Here is a 22,196-nt window from a genome sequence, read left to right on the forward strand (position 1 = left end):
AAACGTTATAGCCGTTTCTTAAAGACCTACTGTAAAAAATCTTTGTATGTATTATTGCACAGTGATTTGCTAATGTGTTTATATCATTAGCATGTTTCTCATTAAGTTTGATATGTATGTAGATATGTTACATGTGTAGTGCAAAAACGATTTGTGACTAAGCATGTCGTATCTGTACAAGGTCAATCAAAACAATAACTAGTGCGAGGGCTTTGATGTGGCAAAAACTTTCAGCGACCATTTGCGAATTATAACTATGACTCACTTCTGGAAATCATAAAAACTCGCCTGTAAAGGAAAACTAGAATGTCAATTGCGCTAACGTACTTCGATATCATTCACATTTCACACGAAGTTTTATTTAATAACAGTTAACTTATATTTGCATAACATTTACCTGTTCAAATGATTGTGTTGTTCATTGAAGGGTGAGGTATCGGTAAAAAACGGGTGTCGAAATCGCCGTGAGAAAAGATACCCAATAACGAATCCGACCATTAGCGTGACGAGACAGGACGCTACGACGGCGGTGAGCAAAGCTTGTGCACTGTAAATGTTGCCGTCAGCGGCCTCTACAGTCAGCAAATCTGCGAAAATAAATAGATACATTAAATAAATACGATATATAATTGCGTAATAAATTATATAACTGTTTGCTTTAAGTAATTGTATAATTCAATTGTTCGAAGCATAATATATTGTGTTGATGCTCACCTGTCTCGTGATTGTTGTTATGAGTAGTTTTGTCTTCCGACAAGACATTAGTCTCCACGACTTCTATTAATATTTCGTTTTGAATGTCATCAGTTTTTTGACGCATTTCCGATTCCGATTGCGTTGGTTTCTTAGTGCCTGGATTTCTATTGCTATGTCTATCTCCCGGCAAGAGCGCTGGCAACTTATTACATATATCAGTCTTTCCATGTTCTACATTTTGTAGAAACCTCTCAGGATTAGGAAATTGCCTGTTTCCAACCCAAGAACATACTTGCTGCTTGGAATCCCATGCGCAGTGTGGATCTTGCAGTGCTACACAATCCCTGAAAGCGAAATACAATTAATTAGTTTTCCAATTAAATTAAAATATCTAATCTTATTAAGTTTATCTTATAGTTATAGTCTTTACCTGCACGATAGCACGTTTCCACAATGAGACAGAGTTACTGCTTTTATAATGTCGCCAGAAGCAACGATTAACTTTTCTGTAGTTAATGCAACATGCATTTGTTTGATAGGCACTCCTTGAGGTAATACTTGCACTTCTGAAATCACAGCTGTTCGAACAGGGTTCCTACTATATTCATCTACACTGGCATCGAAGTCGCCTTCGTTTGCTGCTACATTTACAGCTTTAATAACTCGCCCGTCATCCGTACCGATGTACATGACGTCATACTTGTTTCCATTCATCGCTTGCACTTGGGGATGCACCGCGATAGACGAAAATCTATATTGTAAACTAACTCTAATGAGAACTGGCCGCGCTAAGAATGATGGAACAGCTTTGTCCATCAGCGGGTGAGTTTTTATAAAATTGACCGCCGAATCTGACAGAGTTCTGCTGTCTTCTACACAGGATCCTGGTCTATTCTCCGGTATTTTTTCTTTTTCCAGTGGAAGCCAGTTAGAATTCATACTTTCTTGTCCTTTAAATGATCCTTCAAAAGCGTCTATAATATCCCTCATGGCAAAAGCGCAAACGGCTGATCCTCCAATTGCATTTTGTGGCGTAGTGAATACTGCATAAATTATATCGTTTTTGCTGCTGCTTTTGCCATACATGCCGTTTATTAGCTCAGTAGTTGCCTCTGTAAAAAAAATTACATTTTAATAAAACGTATTTTGATCAGTAGGTAAAAAGACAAATACGAGAAATATGGCTCCCAAAACTTACGGATTTCATCGAAATAAAACGGGTACTCTCCGGGCATGGAACAATTCAAACGGGTTTTCAAAAAAGAAGTCCATCGGTCGCTAAACGTGTGGGGACCTCCTTTATCGTTTAAGCAGATCCTTGCTACTCTCGAGTACACTGCCTGTAGACGGAGAATAATATAAATATGAATAATATACCTAAATATTGTACGTAAGTATGTAGTAACAAAAATATAAATTATCATGCCATGAATGCTAGACTATAAAAATATCACTGACCTTTCCGCAGTTCATAAATTCAACAGCAGTTTCACGGTAGAAAAAGTAAACATGGCTGGTAGAAGCCACAGCTCCCACAAACGAAGGATCATTGAGTAATCGTAGATCCGAGCGTTCAGTTCGGACAGGTTCGCGATAAATCAGAGGATCGGTTCCCGAAAAGTCGGCTGCCGTTGCCGTATACAATTGACCATCTGAAATTAACGACAACATTTTTCACAATTAGCAAATAACCTTCTATTATTTATCTCGATTGCTTCTAAGTATTGCATAATGTCAGAAATGAGTTAAGTAACACACATAAATGCAAAAATTTGCTTACCGACAAAGATGGCAGTAGAGTTATGTTGTGGATCATAAGGACAACGGCCTGAGCCGTCGATTTCTTCTAGGTGATGGTTAGGTGGGTGCCTCGCGTACCGCCGACATAACGGTTTGAATGCATTGGTGCCACAGACTAGCAGCCGCCCGTGCGACCGCGCCGCTACTCTTGGGTAATTCTGACATTCGTCAGCAGACTTGCCCTTTAATTGGCAAAGCTCCCTGTGTGCGTCTGTTGATTGCCACTCCAACCGCTGTGGACAAATGCACTTTCATGAAAGATACGTTATTGATTAACCATATGCAAATATTTAAAAAAGTATCCGCTTAATTTCTAAACAGACGCTATGTTTCGATCTATTGGGGTGACCTAACCAGCAAATTCCCGGTTATTCCTCGCTGGATTGGGATCAGTTTGGCTGGAGTAGTGTTTTAACATTTCAAAGATGTCGACGCCGACGGGCAAACGCGTCGTGTCTGCTCTATTTATGTACAATACCGACCGTCTGGTGGGTTTTGAGACCGACCGTTTTAATTCTCTTTATTAATAAAACAAAATTATTTTACTAACCGACTGGATAAATCAAAAACTATAAACTACTATAAATAAACAAAATGCACTGCAATCTACATAGAAATGATGTTATCGCTTAAGCATGCAGTTATCTTCGTGCAAGATAGCAATACTGATATCATTTGCGCTGTCACTGAAGTCCATATTCTTATAGCAATAGCAGTATTGCTGAGGATTTTTTCCAAAATAAATTTCTGCTTTGGTTGTAAGTGTATATGCTAAGGTAGCAGAAAAAATATAGAGGCGTACAAAAAGATAAATTGTCCGGGTTGAAGGAAAGTAATCGTATAGGTAGATATGATTAGTATTCGGTCGAGGCGGAGTGGCCGCCCTGCGCCGCTGGCCGTGAATAATTCAACGCATCACCACACCGGCCAACTCTAATATGTGACGAGTAATTTAAACACCGACCATCATCGAACCTCTGGGTGCAAGCATGTTTTTTTGTTTAAAAATAGCCCACAAGCCTTCGTAATTTATGTACAAGTTATTATTTTCAACGTATGTTGCGTATAGGCTGTCACGGAATGCCAATTAATGTATTGAATTTTCTGCAGATAGATAGACACTATTTGAAATACAAAACTCTTCAGAAAGCTACAGTATGCGTGTGGAAAGCTTTTAGTGATCCGACCCAGACGATTGGAAGTAGAAATCTGACACAGATGTGTAGGCAAACAAATTAAGCGATGTTTTTGTATCGTTTGCTATCTTTGTGTTACTATGTTCCTAATTTTATTTATCACCAAAAGGGCATTGAACGGTTGTCTGATGTACCGTCATAAAATCATGGCTATAAACACAGGACGGTTTTTCATGACTGAAACGTTAGTAATTTCTGGCTCCATGCCAAACAATCTCTCGCCCTGCGTCCGTCCATGTTGTTTCGTATTTTTATTTCTCACACCGTGTGGTGCCGTCAATCGGTCTAAAAACATGGGGTATATCAGCTGATATTCTTTACTGTAAATCATATTAATATTTAGTTTAATACTTAGAACGCTTCTTTAAAATAAGAATACAATTGTGAAGACCTAAGCGTATTGACTTAATAGGACATAAATAAAAATTACCGTTTTACCTGGTGTTTTCTATGATGTTTTTGTATGAAATATTGGATGGAACTAATGTTTTATAAGATATAGTTTATTCAAACAAGGATAATCAAAATAAGTTGCGTGATATAAAATACTTAATCCTGTGATTCACTGCTTGACTTTAAAAAAATGTTGCTTTGTTAAAGGTACCTAAGCAACGGCGACGGTTCATATATTACGGTAAATAAAATCTCTTACGATTTAGAAAATAAACAGTGGCGCGCGAAATGGGTCGTAACGTAACTAAGAATAAACAGTGAGTGCAGTACCAATGTACTGAAGTTGTTTGCGCAAGATTAGATACATAAACCTGTAGTGGAGTGCGATACCTATTAAGGTTTTCGTTAGTTGTTCGTTCAGTCGGCGGCAGCCAGCTCTACTTGGCGAAATCAACGTTCATATCAATCTGGACTATCTGGTTACTTTTGATGATATACCTTATCAAGGCGACCGAATTAAGCGCACGATAAAGCTTTTTGTAAAACGATTTATAGACGCTACTAGTTTTGCTAATACCTATTCATTAACGACAGAGGTTTCAGTAATCATTTGATCAAAGACTGTCAAAAAAAATGGGTATTTACCTGTTCTACATTTTCTGAGAGATCGTAGAGACTGAGATTGTACACCGTGTTCCTGTAAATATAAAAACGCGTTGTTATAGTCAAGCCTTAAATAGGTGTACAAAATATTATATGTCAGGTTATAAATAAATTATGACAACCAAACAGGTTCATACTGAGAACGGTCGAACCTGATTAAATAATACCATGACACTTAGTATTTCGTAATGTGCCTTCTTTGGCAATTGCTTATCGCCGTTAATTTACATAATATGAACATTTAGGTCCATGTGAATGGAGTAGTAAAATTATATGTATGATAGTTGCTTCAATACCTATACATATGTAAATGATAGTGCTAATTTACCTGCCGCCAACTATAATAGAGAAGTCATCTTTGTCTAAAATACGGAAGTGGTCAGGCGCCGTCGCGTTGCCCAAAAATTGTTCTGAAGTTTCATCGCCTGAAACAAAAGAAAACATCTTTAGTAAAGGTATGTTAAAATCAAAACATGCTACACTGATCTATAAGAAAGAAACACACGACGTTGTAGGATAGCAGTTGTTTCTAAAGCTATTGAATTATTCAGAAATATCCCTCGCACAATTCAGTTTTCCCTCCCAAATACTGTTGTTACGTGTGAAGGCAAATTGCCTTGATGAATATTATATTTTTCATTCAACTATTTCCAGTAGGTAATCTAATTTATTCAGATTACATATTATTTGTACTAGACATAAAAAATGTATATTTCTCTAAGAAATAGAAATCTTTACACGTTTTTGTGTGGATATGAATGTGCATATTGAATCTTTTTTTGTGCAGATCAAACGAACAATGTTCCCATTGTAAAGCGATTAAACAACAATGAGCGTTTGCGATTTCATAACAATTGGTTGGGAAATTCTCACATGTCGCTACAATACGCCGAAATCACAAGAAGTTTCTTGCACCTGCCATGTAACAGGATGTTAATTAAAAAATAAGTAGCAATACATAGCTCTATTATGAACAATTTCAGCACTCCCACAATAAAGAGTCAATATTATCTCTAATACATAGTAAGACTATTTTTATTTTATTTCAAGTCATCGAAAATTTACTTTTGTCCTCAGGATTCTGCAATAACATTTGCAGCCAATAAGTTCTGTACCAACTCGGACGTTTCAAAGAATTGCTCGAGTTTCTTACAAAAATAGCTGTCTCTATAGGTTGACTACGTTCAATTTTTGTTTTTGTTCTTATGAGTTTCATACGCGTAGTGGTGAAAAGTAGTCTTCCAAAAAGTTTGCCTATGAAGTGAATACTTTTACTTGTTTACTTAATATATTAATTTTAATAATTAACATATATTAACTTGTGTTTAACGTTACCTTTGATATGTATGCGTGCGTTAGCATCCGGCATCCAGGCTTGAGCCGTGGACGCTAGGAGGACAAGGACCGCGCGCGCGACGGCCATCTTAACTTAATATCTCCTTTCTATGCGCGCCATCTTTCCGCACTTCGGGCACCCTGAAACAACAGATTAATTAAACGTTATTTACATAACCAACGAATAGGCAACAAATGTCTAAATTGCTTACATTTTACAAAGACATTATTAAACTCGATTATTTTTAACTGCACCTGTAGTTCTATCGCACCTAAGTTATTTTTAAATTACATTTGGTCGGTAATATTATAATGCATTCCCAGAATAAAACGTGTTCTCTCAATTAAAAAAAATAAAGACGAATTTAAAATCAACATGAAATTGCAAAGATTGTGATTAACATAGCAACAGGTTTGAATCATGGTTATCATAAAATTAATGAATGACAATAATAAAACATGTGTGTAGGTTTGAGAGTAGGTAAATTGAAATTTTAATAAATTTTAATTTAAAAAATATACAATACTTATTATTTTTTCACTAGATATATTTAACGTATTTACCTAATAATAATTATGTAGAGATACTTTTAACAAAATGAAAGCAACAGTGCAGAAAAAGAAATGCTTCAGTCAGTCTTGAGGGAGTGCAACAACATAGGTACATGCAAGTTTAAGTTTTGCAATGTGTGCAATAACAGAAACAGTGTCGCTATGCTTTCAACACGACAGCGGTTTTTAAAACAGTTAACGAATGTAAAAGAAACAAAATTAATCTTATGCGCGGGTGTAATAAATTTCATTCTGACCCTATTATTATTGGACACAAAAAAAGATATAAAATTAAATGATGAATGTAAATGAGCAAGTGTGGTGTTGCTGAACACGCATATCTAGTGGCTGGTCTGGTTCTCGGTCACACGGGACGCTCGTTTGACGCACGCAGCATGCATCCGCACACGCACTCATTGCTCAGGATTCGCATACTATTTTTTCTCATTTTTTCAACTATCCTTGCCGATCGTGAGAAACAAAACTCGATCGTCTTGTCCCAGTCGTGATCCCAGCGCCCAGTGTTCACTAGTTACGATATCTTATTTTTAATCCACCTTTTATGCCTCGCTCGATACAGTTTATAGAAGACGTTCCATTTTTTATATCTACAGATATTACAGTGAATTGCCATCGTAAACAGAATCATTCTGATCTACCTTATAAATATTTAATTGGTTCGCATGACATTATTTTTAGAATGGTGTTCCAAACGTGACCATCATTCTCTATTTGTTTTATTACCTGGCTATACAGGTTTCGAGTATTTCAGATGTGACGCGAGTTCAACGTACTTTGTGACAAGCAATTTTGTGAGTGTTTGTTTTCCTTCCTCATAAGATTATTTCCCATAAATATTAGTATTTCCTTCAGAACTATTTACAGGGTTATGGATGTTTTCATATTACTCAATGAGACGTTTGTATTATTGTCCTATACTTATTTTGTCAAATCAAATGTGATCTATAATATATTATTAAATAATTTCATTAAAACGTTCGGTATAATAAGAATAAATAATGATGAAGGTGAATATGATGGCCTGCTCCGCGAATATAGCGAATGCAACATCATTTATATAAAACTAACAACAATAGTGATTAATGGATTAGGTGCAGTAATCACATGTCAGATTTTCTGCATTGTGTAACTATTTAATGAAAAGGGTTAGGAGCTGATGTAACATGTTGCACGCACATAATCGCACAGATGTGAGCACACAATGCAAGAGGCTCTGAGTGCAACGTACGGAGGGCGACATATGCATTTTGTATTTCGTGTGTCAGTTATGCCACCGCGGTGCTGTTTTGGGAGCAACTGTTCACTGTAGCCTATTTTAACTATTTAGCGGAAATATCGCTCCCAGGACACGATATATTGCACTTCGAACGTTTAATTTATGCGCGCCAAGTGTACCGGAACAATTACCGAAGTAAACAAATGAGCGATTACCGGTACGTAGGCTGAACTAGTTACATTCATGAAAATATATTACTGAACACATTAGGTGTTTGGTTATTAAACTGGTTTAAAACGTATTTGTAACAAAAAGGAATATCTGGGCCATGTTAACATAGAAGTATAAAAAAATGCGTCGCACCGTCTAACATCGAATACGAAATAAGGAAGATAATATAAATGTAAACGAGGCAGTCGATTTATTCGATATTTTATAGACGGAGCTAACAGTACTAGTTACCACATAGTGCAGGTAGGGACGGTGTTCGCAACTGGGTATATCATGTGTATTTCTCATCAGTATTAATTTATAGTATAACATATATGCAAGTAAGTACGTTGATCTCGTGCATATTACTACTTTCTCATGTAATAGGTTTGAGATCCTTAGGCAGATTACGGGGGTTCAATATGTGGTAAACAAGATAAGGCAGCAGTTACGCAGAGCCGGTTGACACTCGAGCTTCGAGATGCGACCGCGAAGCCTCTGTGTACTGAAGACTTACTCGATCCCACGCAGATCAGGAAGTTGCGGTTCTTTAATGTCACTTGCAATAAATCACCATCGAAGTAGTCGGGGGCGGTTTAACGTCCAACTTGTTGGGACGATAAAATACAGTCACGCCACCGCCATTTTCCATGGTGTTGTCACGGAAAGCTTAAGGCTGATATAATACACCTATTTCTAAACTACCTAGGTAAGTATATAAATATATTGAATTGCTGAAAAGGTGGTCATGGTGATAGAATGATACTCGTATGATAGCTGTGCGTGAACTTTTTGTAGTTTATAGATAGGCATGACTTTCCGCTGAACTTTTTTAAAAAATCTTCACATCCGAGTAGCAATTAAAAAAATAAATTGGTCTCTCGACTCTCGGCATAATCATTAAGACTTTTTAGATGATAACATACAAATAAAGTGACTAGGTAGGCAATTAGATAAAATAGAATGTTTATAATATGTTAAATGTATGCGATTCTGAAATCTAGAATTTATGTACCGTTCGGATTAAATTAGTAACGGTCCTTAATTAATTAGATTGAGCCAAAATTAAGACTTCATTATTTTTTATATTTTATGTAATATTTGTTATAAGATAGGTGATGTTAGTTTCCTTGTGGATACTTGCATGAAAAAATGAAAATCCTTTAAGCAATTTTTGAATTTATCGCGAATAGATATTAGGATTAGGACGCATTGTTCTATAATGTGTAGTGATATTTATGCCTGCTGAAAAGTAATACAAGTACATAACTAATAATTGAATTGAGTTAGAGTACGTTATTATGCTGCTATATATGTCACATAGCAAAATTTTCATCAATAGAATTAATAATCACATCAGAATCATTCTAATTGCATTATGAGGCTTCATTTCTATGCAAAGGGGATGTATTAATGTACCTCTATGATTGTTTATGGTGTTTGATTAAATATGATTTAGGTTGGTTTTGATAAGAATATTATTTTTTTAAGTTTGACTTTTCTTAATTAGATAATAGCCCGCAAAATTAAAGAATGTTTAGGCAACAATATATCTTTATTAATTTACAAAGCTATTATAATATAGGTACAAAGCTTATATGAATTTATTGTTTATATTGGATGTAAAGTTTAATAAAATTGAAAATGTAGGGATCATTATTGCCTCGGTATATTTACTGCTGACTAACTTTATCTGTAACATTTACTGAATTTCCTATTGAGTTAAACGTGATAAAAATATTATTTGTGCCAATTAAAGTTTGATAATCACGTGTTTACTGATTGCGACTCCTTTGATAAACTGTACATATATTGAATGTATGTAGGTATTACATGTAGGTATTTACTACATACAACTTGCGATAACGTATCGATAAGAAGCGTTCTTAAAATAGTTACTAATTACAAATTTCGATTTTACACACGCTACGCATGTTTTTAAACCAGTGTGGGTCATACATTGTCTGACACCTGGTCTTTATCCGTTGTTCTTGATGTAAACAAGTGATGAGTAGGTGCCTACTTATTGTACTCAAGAAAATACGTGAGGATGTTACATGACACATCGTGTATATTAATTACTCATTGTTGATAATGGTTTTCCGGTATTTTATATATAGGTTCGATACAATAAACAATTATGTGGCTGTAAGTACCATTTTGTCTTTCCATCGTTTTTCTGTTAACATGGCTGTTTCAGCAGTGCCTTCAGAAGGAAAATAAAGGACGTTACCTACCTAAACCGACTTATTTTCATATGAGAAAACCAAATTTTCTTTAATAATTTCTTTGCAAGTTTAATAAAAGGTGTTGATATAAAAATATACATATGTTCTGTGTTATATTTTGTATGGTCTGGGATAGGGCAGAGCAGGTACTTTAACGGCAGCTTATTTTTAGATATGGTAGGTATCCCGACGCGTGTAATGTAAGGTGTGAGATCGAAATGGCTTCCTTAATGGAGCTTGCAGACGGTGGCTTAGCAACTTGCTCCTATTTATACACGATTACTTTGTAATCATGTAGAAAGCAAACAATTGAATACGTCTACAGCTACAGCCAACGTCATTCTGTGTAAGTTACATATCCTTTAGGTATTCCATTTTTAACTTTGGGAATTATTACAGGAAAAAGGGAAAACCGCAGTAAAATTACAAAATCAATGTCCCTTTTCAGTAAACTGGTTATTCCTACGGGATGGAAACAGCTTATTACGTGTGTATGGTTAGGTATGTTGTTTGCGAGCCTGCGGTAATGTAACGATAATTTAATATACTGTATAATTACGAGGATGTATAAAATATTTTAGTCATGACTGATTCACCGATGAGTTTCTGCCCACATTAGCATCAATGACGGCTGTTATTAATGAATGCACATTATCTAAGTATTATGTTAGAAACTTTACTTGAAACACACATTGATAAACTATAATCGGCTTAAACCTAGTTAACGAACCTCATTATATTAAGTAGTTTTCGCCTTACTTCGGTAAACTACGTTAATAATAATTATGTAAGTATTTGAAATTAGATAAATATAGGATTATACGAATCGTCCACAAATAACAGTGAAAATTAAACCAATTCGTATGCCGTATGCCAATGTAATGTAAATGAATTTATAGGAACATGGACTTTTAATAAACCGTCGACTATTCGATAGCAGCAAATAATTTGTATTGTATTTTGACAAATCCGGTGGAGCAATAAATAGGATCATGGTAATTAAATTATCGAATTTCCAAACTTTGAGCTCATAGGTAAGTAAATACCTTTTAATTTGCAGTTTATGAAAATCGAATAATAAAGTAGCAATAGGATGATACAGTTGTAAACAACATTTTTTATTTTCCATTTTATTTCGTAATATTCTCCATGTCATTCATGTTTATTATATTCAGAAATATCCATATTAATTTGGTAGAAAATAATTCATAGAAACTTTTCAAAATAAGTTACCTGGCATACATTTTGATTCCCTCTACATTTTGCATTTGTGGTATTTGGTACGTTGAATCAATTTTTTTGTAGTGCCTATTTAGTTTTGATAGTGTTATTTATTTCCAATCACTCCATTTACGTATAGCGTTACTATTTACATACTAATTAAATAAAACAAATGAACAGTGACGGATCTACTATGATATTAAATACGTCAGCTGACAAACAAATAAATAAGTATTGTATTTTATGAATTAAGACTCACGGGAAATACAATTTTAATTAATAATTTTCATGAAAATGTATCAGGCGGGAAGGGAATTCGAATACATGGTTACAATATAACTCTGTTACAAACTAGTCGTTTGTAACTTTTTGGGAGTGAGCTCTGGGGAAATGAGAGCAAGCCTTGCATTGACCCATTGGCCCCAGTTACAATGAGTTAACATTCTGTGCCGGCGCATCTGGTATTGTAGATCTGTCTGTACATCATGAGTGTGACACATGACGCGCGCGCAATTACGCAGGATGTTGATAATGTACTTCATTCATTACTATTACAAACTGGAGTAATTGTTTCTATTTGCGTATAAGACGTTCAAGAATCTTATATTATTACAATGTATCTGCGATCCATAATTAGAGAGGTCAATGACGTTGCTTTTTTCGCTCAAGTAATTTTTTCCTACGTTTTCAGTGTTTTGTGTTTCTATGACTAATAATACTTTTAGCTTCAATCTTCAGTTTGTCTTATGTAAAATAAGGTAAATGTAGCTAATGTAATAGTTAGGAAATGTACTTTTAAATAAATGAGGATGAATATTATGTTTTCACAAACTTGGTGGTATGTTGAATGTCGATGATTTCGTTTTCGGGCCTCTTCTTACTTTACTAACTTTGACTTGAAGGAACGATAGTTTAAAAGAGCTCAATTGGTCTTATTAAATCTCCTCGGTGTTCCAATAATTAATTGGGGTTGGCCCGCCAAATTAGTCCAGATAGCGAGATAAAGAGGAGGATTCTTGTACTACTTTACCAGGGTTTCTTCAGAGTAGTATTTTCTCATGGAAAAGTTGTAAACTCATGCTACTGCTCCACCTGCGTCTTAACGCGTTAAATTTTGGCATTACGCAGATGTGGCCAACGTTTTAATGTCAATTTATACTAATGGCAATATAAATAGCATTAAACGTTAAGCGATAACTCGGGTGTCGGTTTTTTGGACGCATCAAAGGGTTTTAGTGCGTAGCTTAGAGCGCTAAGTGATGTTGGCTACATTAATGCCATCTCAATGCACGCATGCAAGGACGAGTGTAGAGACTTTGTTTAAGCGGTAACTGCATTTTACGAGCACGGTAATGGAATGGTCAAATGAGAAAGCTTTAGTTTTTAGAATTATTTTGTGTATCTGAGTTTAAACTCTTTAATGTGTGTTAACGCGTTACTTCATGAGGGATTAACTCTTTGCGTAAGTGTAGCCAACACGCATTTTTATTGCAATAAGTAACGTGTAGTTGGCCATTGACATTAACGTTAACGCTAACGCAGGTGGAGCAGGAGCATCACAGGTACACCCATACACCCTTACTAATTTGGAAGATTATAATTTCTTTAGTAAGATACCTACGTTATACAATGCGTTTTAAGCAGGATTGTTTTCTGTATTTCCAATATTATAGTGTAGGTACCATGATTGGGGTGCGCTGTTCGACTTCTTTGTTTTAATATCAGTTTAAAACAGTAAAAATACTGCTTATCTAATTACTCATACAGCACAATGTATCTAAATGAGATAAGACGTTATCATTAAATTAGTCTGTGTAGATATATTTCAGAAAAACACATTTTGCCTAGGGCGGTGAAAGATCTAATTGGTACAGTTTTGAAATTAGCGAGTATGTTCGCAAGACTCTCCAAATTAGTACAGAAAGTAACAAAAGAGGACATAACAGTGCGCGTTTGAGTGTACAATTTACACCGTTGGCGTTGAGTGTCTAGTCGAGTCGCTGGTAGAGCGGGCCCGCTCGCCCGCTAGTCGCTTGCCCTGTGTCAACAAAGCGTGCTCTCTCCTTCACTCCCCTATCCTATGGGTTTTGTTCGCGCCGCCTCCGCAACGCGCTGAGCTTAGGCCCGTTATTTAAAACTATTACTAAATATCTTAGTGAAAAGTTTTAAGAAATTGCTAGACACTCACCAATTCTGTATATTCCCAGCTTTGCAATCCAATTTTGGTACGTTTTTAATTCACGGGTCATAGCATTGTTAAGGTAATAAAATTCAATCACAGCATTTAATTACACTGCACTCATTCATAAATATCAGTCTGACATGAAGTCAGATAAATCACAACGCGCACCAAAAATCACAGATGTAGCACTCGAGATCACAAAGGTAGTAACCGGTTTGTAGAGAGTGTAACACAAGTGTTTACTATGGGCGCGCAGACGAAGCCAGCGCGTACAGTACGGCGTGCTGTCGCGGCGCACTCGGCAGGGGCACTGGCGCGACAGAGGCGCCCCACTATCTCGCCGCCCGAACTTGCCCGACAGGCTTCTCCACTTATTTCCCGAACATGCGCGTGCGCTGCGCCGATGCCACGTTTCGTCCCGATACGTTGCCAGTTCTCTACAACTTTTTTTGTTTTGTGTTGACGCTTCAAATGAGGGGCCATAAAATAGAAACGTAGTTCGTCGAATAAAAAATAAGGAGGGTTATATCAGTTAGTTACTCCCTCTTCTTCTAAACAATAAAAGCTCTATGTTGAAAGTAAACATTAAGTTTAGAGTATTATTTCATATTAAATAAGCATAAATAGGAAGGAATCTTCGAAAAAGAATACTGAAATACTAAAATGTCTTCAACAGAATACCTTCCGTCAGAGAAAGCAAAGGTAGAGAGCAAACGTAAAGATTAACACAAACTACTGCAACTATGAGTGTAAATAAAAGTATTTAACTGAGACTGTTAGTTATTGCTATTATTATTATACCATGATTTAAACCCACGAAAGCACAGAAACATGTGGCAGTCCCAGTTTATAATACGCTGCGCTCACGCGGCTCACCCCTCGCTGTGTGCCAGGTAGAAAGAAGGGACCGTCGAGCCACAGTCGAGCGCTTGAAAAAACCCACGACTACAATTCACCATCGTTTGCTACGTTATACAATTGTCCCGATATTTATGACCATTTGTTTTGACCAAGAAACTAACGTAAGAATGATCATAATGTACTTCCAAGTTCTTCTGAACTAAAAACGAAACAAGGATGCTTAAGTTTAAAGGTTTTTTTAATCTCTACCCCCTGCTTGGTCCCCAACTATAGAAATTTTGCTGGCTAAAATAGAATATCTAAGTATTGTAACAGCTAAGACTAATCAAGTCATGTTGAAGTTTAGGATTAGAGGGGTAGGAAGGAAATGCAGAACAGAAGAAGAAAGGAAGTGACATCACCGAAGTACCCTTCAAATAGTAGAGTGAATAAGTTGACTCACGAAAGACAATGATAACAATGAAGACAAAACATTTTCTTAAACGTCAGTGCTAAATCAAAAGGAAAAAAAAAACATTTATTGAAATAAAATCTTGGTATAAAACATGAGATATTGTGGGGCAATTGAAGCATAGCCACAGTACGTCGCACGTTAGTTGTGGGAATATTTGTACGTGTCAGGTGCTACCTGGGCCCGTACCTGCGGTAATGCTATTATGCAGCCACAACCTTCTGCCAAATGTACAGACACTGCAGTAATAATAACAGCCAGTGTTATATCCGTTTGGTTTAAGCATTAACTGATGCACCTTCGGTAACTTTTTTCTGTATAAAAACTTTTATATTGACGATAGTTAAATTTGAAGTAAGTAGAGTATGATAGAAGAAATCAGGATGGGCCAAATGAAATTAGAATAGGATATATTTTAAGATTACTTGAAATAATTCTGTAAATATTCTAACTTACTGTGCTTTTTATTTTATTGCTATTAGGTATGATTTTCCTTTATAAGACCTCATACATAGGTACCTGAAGTATATTACCTTAGTTTTGAACAAAGCTACGTCTGTGAGTGCAATCGATATTGGCCTATGGCTACGTAATGTCCGACTTTCTCCTGAATAACATATTACGGAAGATAAGCTAGAAGAGGTTCAAGATGGTTGATAGGCAGAGCAGGTAGTGGAAGCGGCGCGCGCCGGGGACGCCGCGGTTGGTTATCGCAAACATTTGTCACAACCGAAGCTATTCAACATTATGATAGAATGCTCCACGGCCAAAAATAACCAATTCCTAAACATAGAAATACCTTTTTTTAGTTTTGTCTTATTGTTGGTACTTTTATAGTAAGGGGCTCTGCATAGGTAAATGCAGACACATTAACTTGGTGTATTTTACCTCCGAATTACGTTATCAGATCCAAAACGGTTTACGATCTTGGCGGCGCCTATTTGCATATCAGGGACGGTGGTGTGGGTGAACAGCGCGGACTCGCTGCAAGCCGGGGACAATATATTTCAGCTAAAGACGACGCGATATCTCTGCTATTGTAGAAAAGACCGAGAACGGTACCTTGTACTGGCATTATGCCACAGCCGAACAAAAACATTGAAAGAGTATACCTGAAAATTTTGATTCTATGCCTTGACTATCTCACCCGATTTAACGCACATCAAACAAACACAAACCTACACTATATTACTCGTACAAATCTTCAAAACCAATGTTGTTAAAACGGAATTGATAGCGTTTGTGTAAGCACGGTGCCTAACTAGAAAATAAGCACTTCAAAAGTTGTGAAGTTTGCAATATGTTCGATAAGGCGAAAATAGTTATCTCCGGCATTCAGTAAGCGGTGCGCCAAAAAGGGTAGCATGGCGATATCTGTTAGATGGCGCTTCGCTAACGACATCGCCCGACATCTTACTCGCGGAGAAAACCGCCACATCTTTTCTACATAGACCGCTCCGATAAGCAGAGAACTCCATTTGTCATTACCATATCCTGTCTATTCGCTTCTCGCTCCGCTCTTATTAATAATGACTCACGATGAACTGAGGGAAAGAAAAAAATACGTGATTGAATGTGGCTGTGAATCTGGAGCTTGGGCGAGTAATCCACTTCAGTTTTCTAAATTCATCTCGAGCACGTCGACTGATAAAATTAGACTGCTTGGGACCGCGTGTGTTCCTCTTTATGTTACGCTGGTAACGTATTAAGTTGCGTGACCGAAGAATTAGACTGGTATGGTAATGGCAGTTGTGTAATTTGTTACAAAGACATTCGAATTCCGTCGTAATGCATTCCACGGGCGCTACGGTTGGGATGTTGCATTGTACTTGAATGGACTCAATTATCTTTGTGGAACTATGGACGCTACATCTCGTTATGGTTCCTCGAATTCTGTGCCTGAATTATATTCTAAATTCGATATGTATTGGCAGAATTGATTGATTAGTCTGTAGGTACCAGTCCTGACTCTAGAATATTGATTTGATCAGAAAATCTGGAAAACATTATATGTTGCAGATATTTTGTTTGTCTGATTTACCTGCCCTGAAATGAAATCAAATTAGATAGGTTCACTGTGTGATAAATGTATCAGCCACCTCGTAATATTTACTGAACATCACATCATAAGTCATCAGAAATAACGCAACTTTTTGTCGTTTCCCACGCTATTGTCGTTCTTCCTTTGTGATAGAGCTGTCCCATTTACGACTACATGTATGTGCAAACGGTCACTCTGCTTTATGTATAGTAGACTCCGTGACAATAGAAACGATTAGGTTAACCGCTTATGTGGAAGTACGTACGAGAGAATTAAAACGGCTCTAGGTATTATGCGTGGACAGGCTTGGTGTTTGGTATAGTTACAGGTGACACAAAGCGGGCCGCGAATGCTCGCTGACGTTCTAATTCCAAACAAATGCAAATTGGGCGCAGCCTACTGATGGTGCTGGTAAAGTGGGCATCCGCTGAATGGAGGCGTATTGTGCTCGGAGCGCTAATGGCCGCGTAATTGGCACGAGGTTAATCGCGGCCACACGACCGCTCCACCTGAAACGTACTCTTTTATTTGGGGTTAGTGGCTATCGAGACCACTGGTATTTACATACAAATTCGTGACATTTCGATTGTCATCTTCTCGTGTGTCATCAATTCTTAGACAGTTCTTATGGAACAATGTTCTAGTCGATACCTATACCCTGACGTGCCCTGGTGTAAGTTATTGGTAATAGTCGCCGGGAATCACTATGATCGCTAGACCAGTTTAAGATTGTGTCGGATAATTTGAGTGCGGTGGGGATTGGATAATGAGCGTAGGATAAGTTGGTGTCAGCTGCGTGTCCTTGTTCGGTCGGTTTGGTCGGCTCGGTCCGCTCTCCGCAGGAAGTGGTTCATTGTGTCGCACTGACCCGTCACCCGTGCCCGGACCGGCTTCGTGCCCACCGTCACACAACTACCGGCCTGATCACTAACTCCATATCAAATGATAGTATTAGGTACATAATACACCTACACAAACATCTGTACGACCCACATTGTTAAATTGAATTTCAATTAACAATATCAACCAAGTTGTATATTAGATTAAATTCCGCATTTCCTTTGAAATAATACGTAACCACTCTAGATACAGCAACTTTATTGCCATTAAGTATTGTTTCGTCATCAGATAGGTATTGCAGGTATCATACATCAAGTAGGTTGTTTAGTTTCCTTTGTCATCTGCTGCGTTTCCAAAACGTGACATTCCAGCGTAGGAACAAGCAAAGCATTTTTAGGAAACAACGGATTCATTGCAAAAACGTTACCACTGCAGTGCCGCCGACTACTAGCCGGCAAATTAGTATTGTGCTCGCAAAAAATACGTGAGTGCAGTGGAAGTGAAATTATTGTACACTCAGACACAATGATATTGTGAAAACTGTTATCATGCTTTTTGAGTCGCCTTTACTATAGTCGTTTGAAATAACTTTAACAACAAACGAATTCCTTAACTTTGAGTGAGGTTGAACATTAACAGATGTTGGAATGCCTTGAAATATTATTCATGTACCTACATTATTATAGGTTTTAGATAGGTTGTTAGACACTTGGGGCCTTACTACAAAAACTTTAAACCCTGTTTTACACTTGTCTAATAAAATTTTGGTTGCAAAATGAACCATATGTCAACGTCATAATTTGTCATTTTTTTAGACAAGGCATAAACTGACGTTTAAAAGTTTTTGTGGTAAGACGGTTGTAATTTGAAATCTTAGATTATTCACGTTTCATCATACATGTTAGTAATAAGAAAATATCATTAGATATACATACATGTAATTAGGGTCAAGAATAATCTTCATATTGAAATGATTTCCTACGTGTGTCTTAGCATCATTTAAAAACTATTTGTATATTTATCAATTCAGTACTGCAGTAACAATCATTAGCTAACTAGTCTTGCTTTGTATATCTATCTGCCAGAAAGATTTGAATAAATTTTACTATTACTGATCGGGTATAGTTATTTCATGGTCCACAAAATCATCAGCAATCGATACATTTGTTATAGCGTTCATAAAGAGCGCTTTTCCAACATTTTTCATATTTTTCGTAAGGAACGCTTGTAAAGTCCAATTGCGCTTTTAGCTAGATTTAAAGTAAAGGGTGTGTGCAGCTAGGGTAAGGGTCCGGATGTGAGCAAGACTTCGTAATTACGCGGCGTGACGTCATGGTCGGTCGGTCGACTCCCACGCGAAACGCGCCCTCTTATCACGACAATTAAATCGCACTGACATGCACTGCCCGACCCTTGACATCACACAACGAGCTCTCTCAATTAAAAAAGTAGAGTATCGTACTGTAACCCAACTGCAATAGGTACCTACTCACGCTTCCCTGCGCAACCTACATTTAGAAGTAATAGACATTATAATTGCTGTGCAAAAGAACGAGGCGTATGTGATGGCTGGTAGCAATTTCCCGAGTTTTAATTAAACACGGGTCAACGATATTCAATCTCATAATATTATTACGGATGGACGGTTAATGGTGAAATCATAATTACCCACACAAGGAAGAGTGTTGCTCGCGCACGGCTTCGCTTCCGCGTATATCCGCGGCACAATCGTATCTTGTGTAATGCTCCGACACTACAGGAACAGAATGCGTATAATTAATCTCAAGTATTGAGTGTGAGAAAATAAAGCTAAATGAGTCGACACTCGTGAGATCGCAGAACAACAAAAGTCTCCGAGCGTCGGTAGCGCTAAATGCGATTCCCACAATTGGCAATATATATTTGTTGGGAATTGCTTTGTGTCAACGATAAAAACATAGTGTTAGTTACTAATCAGTTAGGACAAGAATGAGGTGTAAGGACAATGGGTAATTTTGTTCTTGTATTCCCAACGGGTACAATGGAGCACAGTGCATATGAAGCAGACTTGATTTCACACGATGCGCAACGCGAGCTTGGAGCCCGCCCAGGGTTGTTTTGCTATTGTTTGACTATTTTCTTGAGGAAATTTTGTTACTCCCGTATAGAAAAATGTCGTGTTTGTATTTTAATAGGGCATTTTTTCCTATGTTATCGTTTCCTCTACTAGAAAACGATAGACGAATCGATAGACTAAAGATATTTCATCTAATATTTTTGATTGTAACGGACACAATCACAATTAGGATCGCAGCCTCACTACCGGTGGGTAAGCAGCGTCTCAGTGCTGCCGTTGCTTATGCCAAGAGTTCGTGCAAACGCCTGCATTAGAAAAAAATAGCTATCTGTTTACTTACCGTGCTGATCGCCATAAAATATGAAACCTTAAAGAAACTCCTACAGTAAAATAAATATGATTTTTAATTATAGGTTTTAAAATAAAGTAGGTACGTAGGTAATGACTGATGTTTTCAATTTTAGCCCTTTGTTAGGGATTGTATTTGTACCATTGTTCAATATTACAATATTATGTTACGCTAGTTACAGTTTATACTTACATTTCGTTTTAGGCACGGTTTGAAAGATAACATGCTGCACAAAGAGACGTAGGTAAGTGCTTAGTAATATTCTTGTAACAAATATTCACCATTTCATATGAAAATATAGAAAGTCACTGTATAATTTGATCTGATTCGAGTACAAAGAAAAATCTAAAAAAATGAGAAGATTCGCAAACAGAAAGTCTTATCCTATGTTAGCAAGATTCTGAGAACTCCGCGTTAGGAAATTTTCATTACATAATAAAGTTTTCCGATAGTTAATATTAACATAGAAGCGCATACATTTTCCACAATGTATCAGTTTTTATGTAAACAATTTGCTCTCACCAGTGGTTACGAGCTGCACTACAAACTTTGGGTCGTTTAACAAAAATAGACACCGTTTGTCATGTAGTGGTGCAATGTTGTACATCCTGCTTGTCCTCTTGTCCTTTTTGTGTTCGTACATAGTCAGTGTCGTTTCGTGTGTTTTGTGTTTGTACAGAGTGGCGGACACCGGACATCCGCGCAGCCATTGCGAGATGCGACGCAGATATCACATTAATTATACAAATAAAAACGTACACATTAATTAACTCAAATATACATGTCTCTTTGTTTGAGATATTCTCACGCTGCTAAAGAATTGTATCAAGTTGTAATTTCCTTTAACAAGCGGTGTATCGAATAACAAGACGTATAAACTGTTAACCTAGGCGTAACTTAAGTAAGTATTAGCAAAGCAGTCAGCGTAAAAATATAGATTAAATTTCAGTATCTACATAGATACTTATAATGCTGTACTCAAACAATAACTTCCACTATATGTTTAGTATTCACAGCTAGGTTTCCATGCTTTTGGTACTATTCGGAAATATGTTGATAAACGCATGACGTCAAGTAGGTAACCATCGGTTATTTTAAAATTTTCCAAACAACAAAAGGCAGTAATTTAGCAATGTGTTTGTGTTTCATTCATCAACAAGTTAGCTTGTTCACATGGTCACATCGCAGTAAACAACTCAATGACCCTATGTACTTTTGTTCGAGATATTGTTGTTCACGCGGGTTGCACATACTGAAGAGTATTTATAGTTTCTGCGTTTATTTTCTGTTGTTAATATTGCCCTTGTATATATCATGTATACATATGTAGATAAGGATTTATAAAAAACAATTTTCACAATCACCCTATAAGCAGATAATATTTATTTTCAAAGAGAACAAGATAAGATTTGCAGAAACCCACAAAATGATGCAGCAGTATAAATACGGGGCCATTAAATCCGTTGTTCCAGTAACAGGATTGTGTAACAGTATCTGAGAAAGTGCCTACAATAGTGATTTTCACTCGGTTCGCTTCGTCTGCTTTAAGTTGTACCTACATTATTCGCATTTATTATTTAACAATACAATATCACGCTACTCTAGATTTAACTAGAGCTTTCTCGCCTTACAGTTACAGTCAAAATTATTAACTCTAAGTAAGTATTAAAAGTAGAAAGTCTTAGTAAGAAGTCATTTTATTTTGTGTTGATTTAATTTTCTTGTGAAATTGCTTGACAATGCTACCAAACGAGTGGTGAAGTAATTAAAGCATTAGGTGGAGTCGTGTAATTATCTTGATAGGTAAATGTGTATCGCAATGGACCGGTAAGTTTGCGAGCGCTCGGAATGTATATGTAGGTGTTCCATGTCATAACACCAACTG

General features: G+C 36.8%; 1 protein-coding gene across 3 annotated transcripts in view; it reads right to left on the minus strand.

The window, feature by feature from the left end:
- Positions 1 to 22,196, minus strand: part of LOC110375133 (semaphorin-1A) — an 89,170-nt gene that overhangs the window by 2,066 nt on the left and 64,908 nt on the right. For 2 of the 3 annotated variants that reach the window (XM_021333132.3, XM_021333133.3), the window contains exons 3-11: positions 6,084 to 6,224; positions 5,077 to 5,173; positions 4,731 to 4,782; positions 2,477 to 2,729; positions 2,155 to 2,348; positions 1,895 to 2,036; positions 1,127 to 1,808; positions 715 to 1,040; positions 398 to 587 (exon numbers count right to left, since the gene is read on the minus strand). In XM_021333132.3, the coding sequence (XP_021188807.1) occupies positions 398 to 587; positions 715 to 1,040; positions 1,127 to 1,808; positions 1,895 to 2,036; positions 2,155 to 2,348; positions 2,477 to 2,729; positions 4,731 to 4,782; positions 5,077 to 5,173; positions 6,084 to 6,171 (2,024 nt within the window). In that variant the 5' untranslated portion in view covers positions 6,172 to 6,224. Of the gene's footprint in view, positions 1 to 397; positions 588 to 714; positions 1,041 to 1,126; positions 1,809 to 1,894; positions 2,037 to 2,154; positions 2,349 to 2,476; positions 2,730 to 4,730; positions 4,783 to 5,076; positions 5,174 to 6,083; positions 6,225 to 13,719; positions 14,050 to 22,196 lie in introns of those variants that run through there. The other variant, XM_021333131.3, reaches the window with a different exon arrangement.

This window comes from Helicoverpa armigera, chromosome 3 (assembly GCF_030705265.1).
Source record: "Helicoverpa armigera isolate CAAS_96S chromosome 3, ASM3070526v1, whole genome shotgun sequence".
In the NCBI taxonomy this organism is placed as follows: Eukaryota; Metazoa; Arthropoda; class Insecta; order Lepidoptera; family Noctuidae; genus Helicoverpa; species Helicoverpa armigera.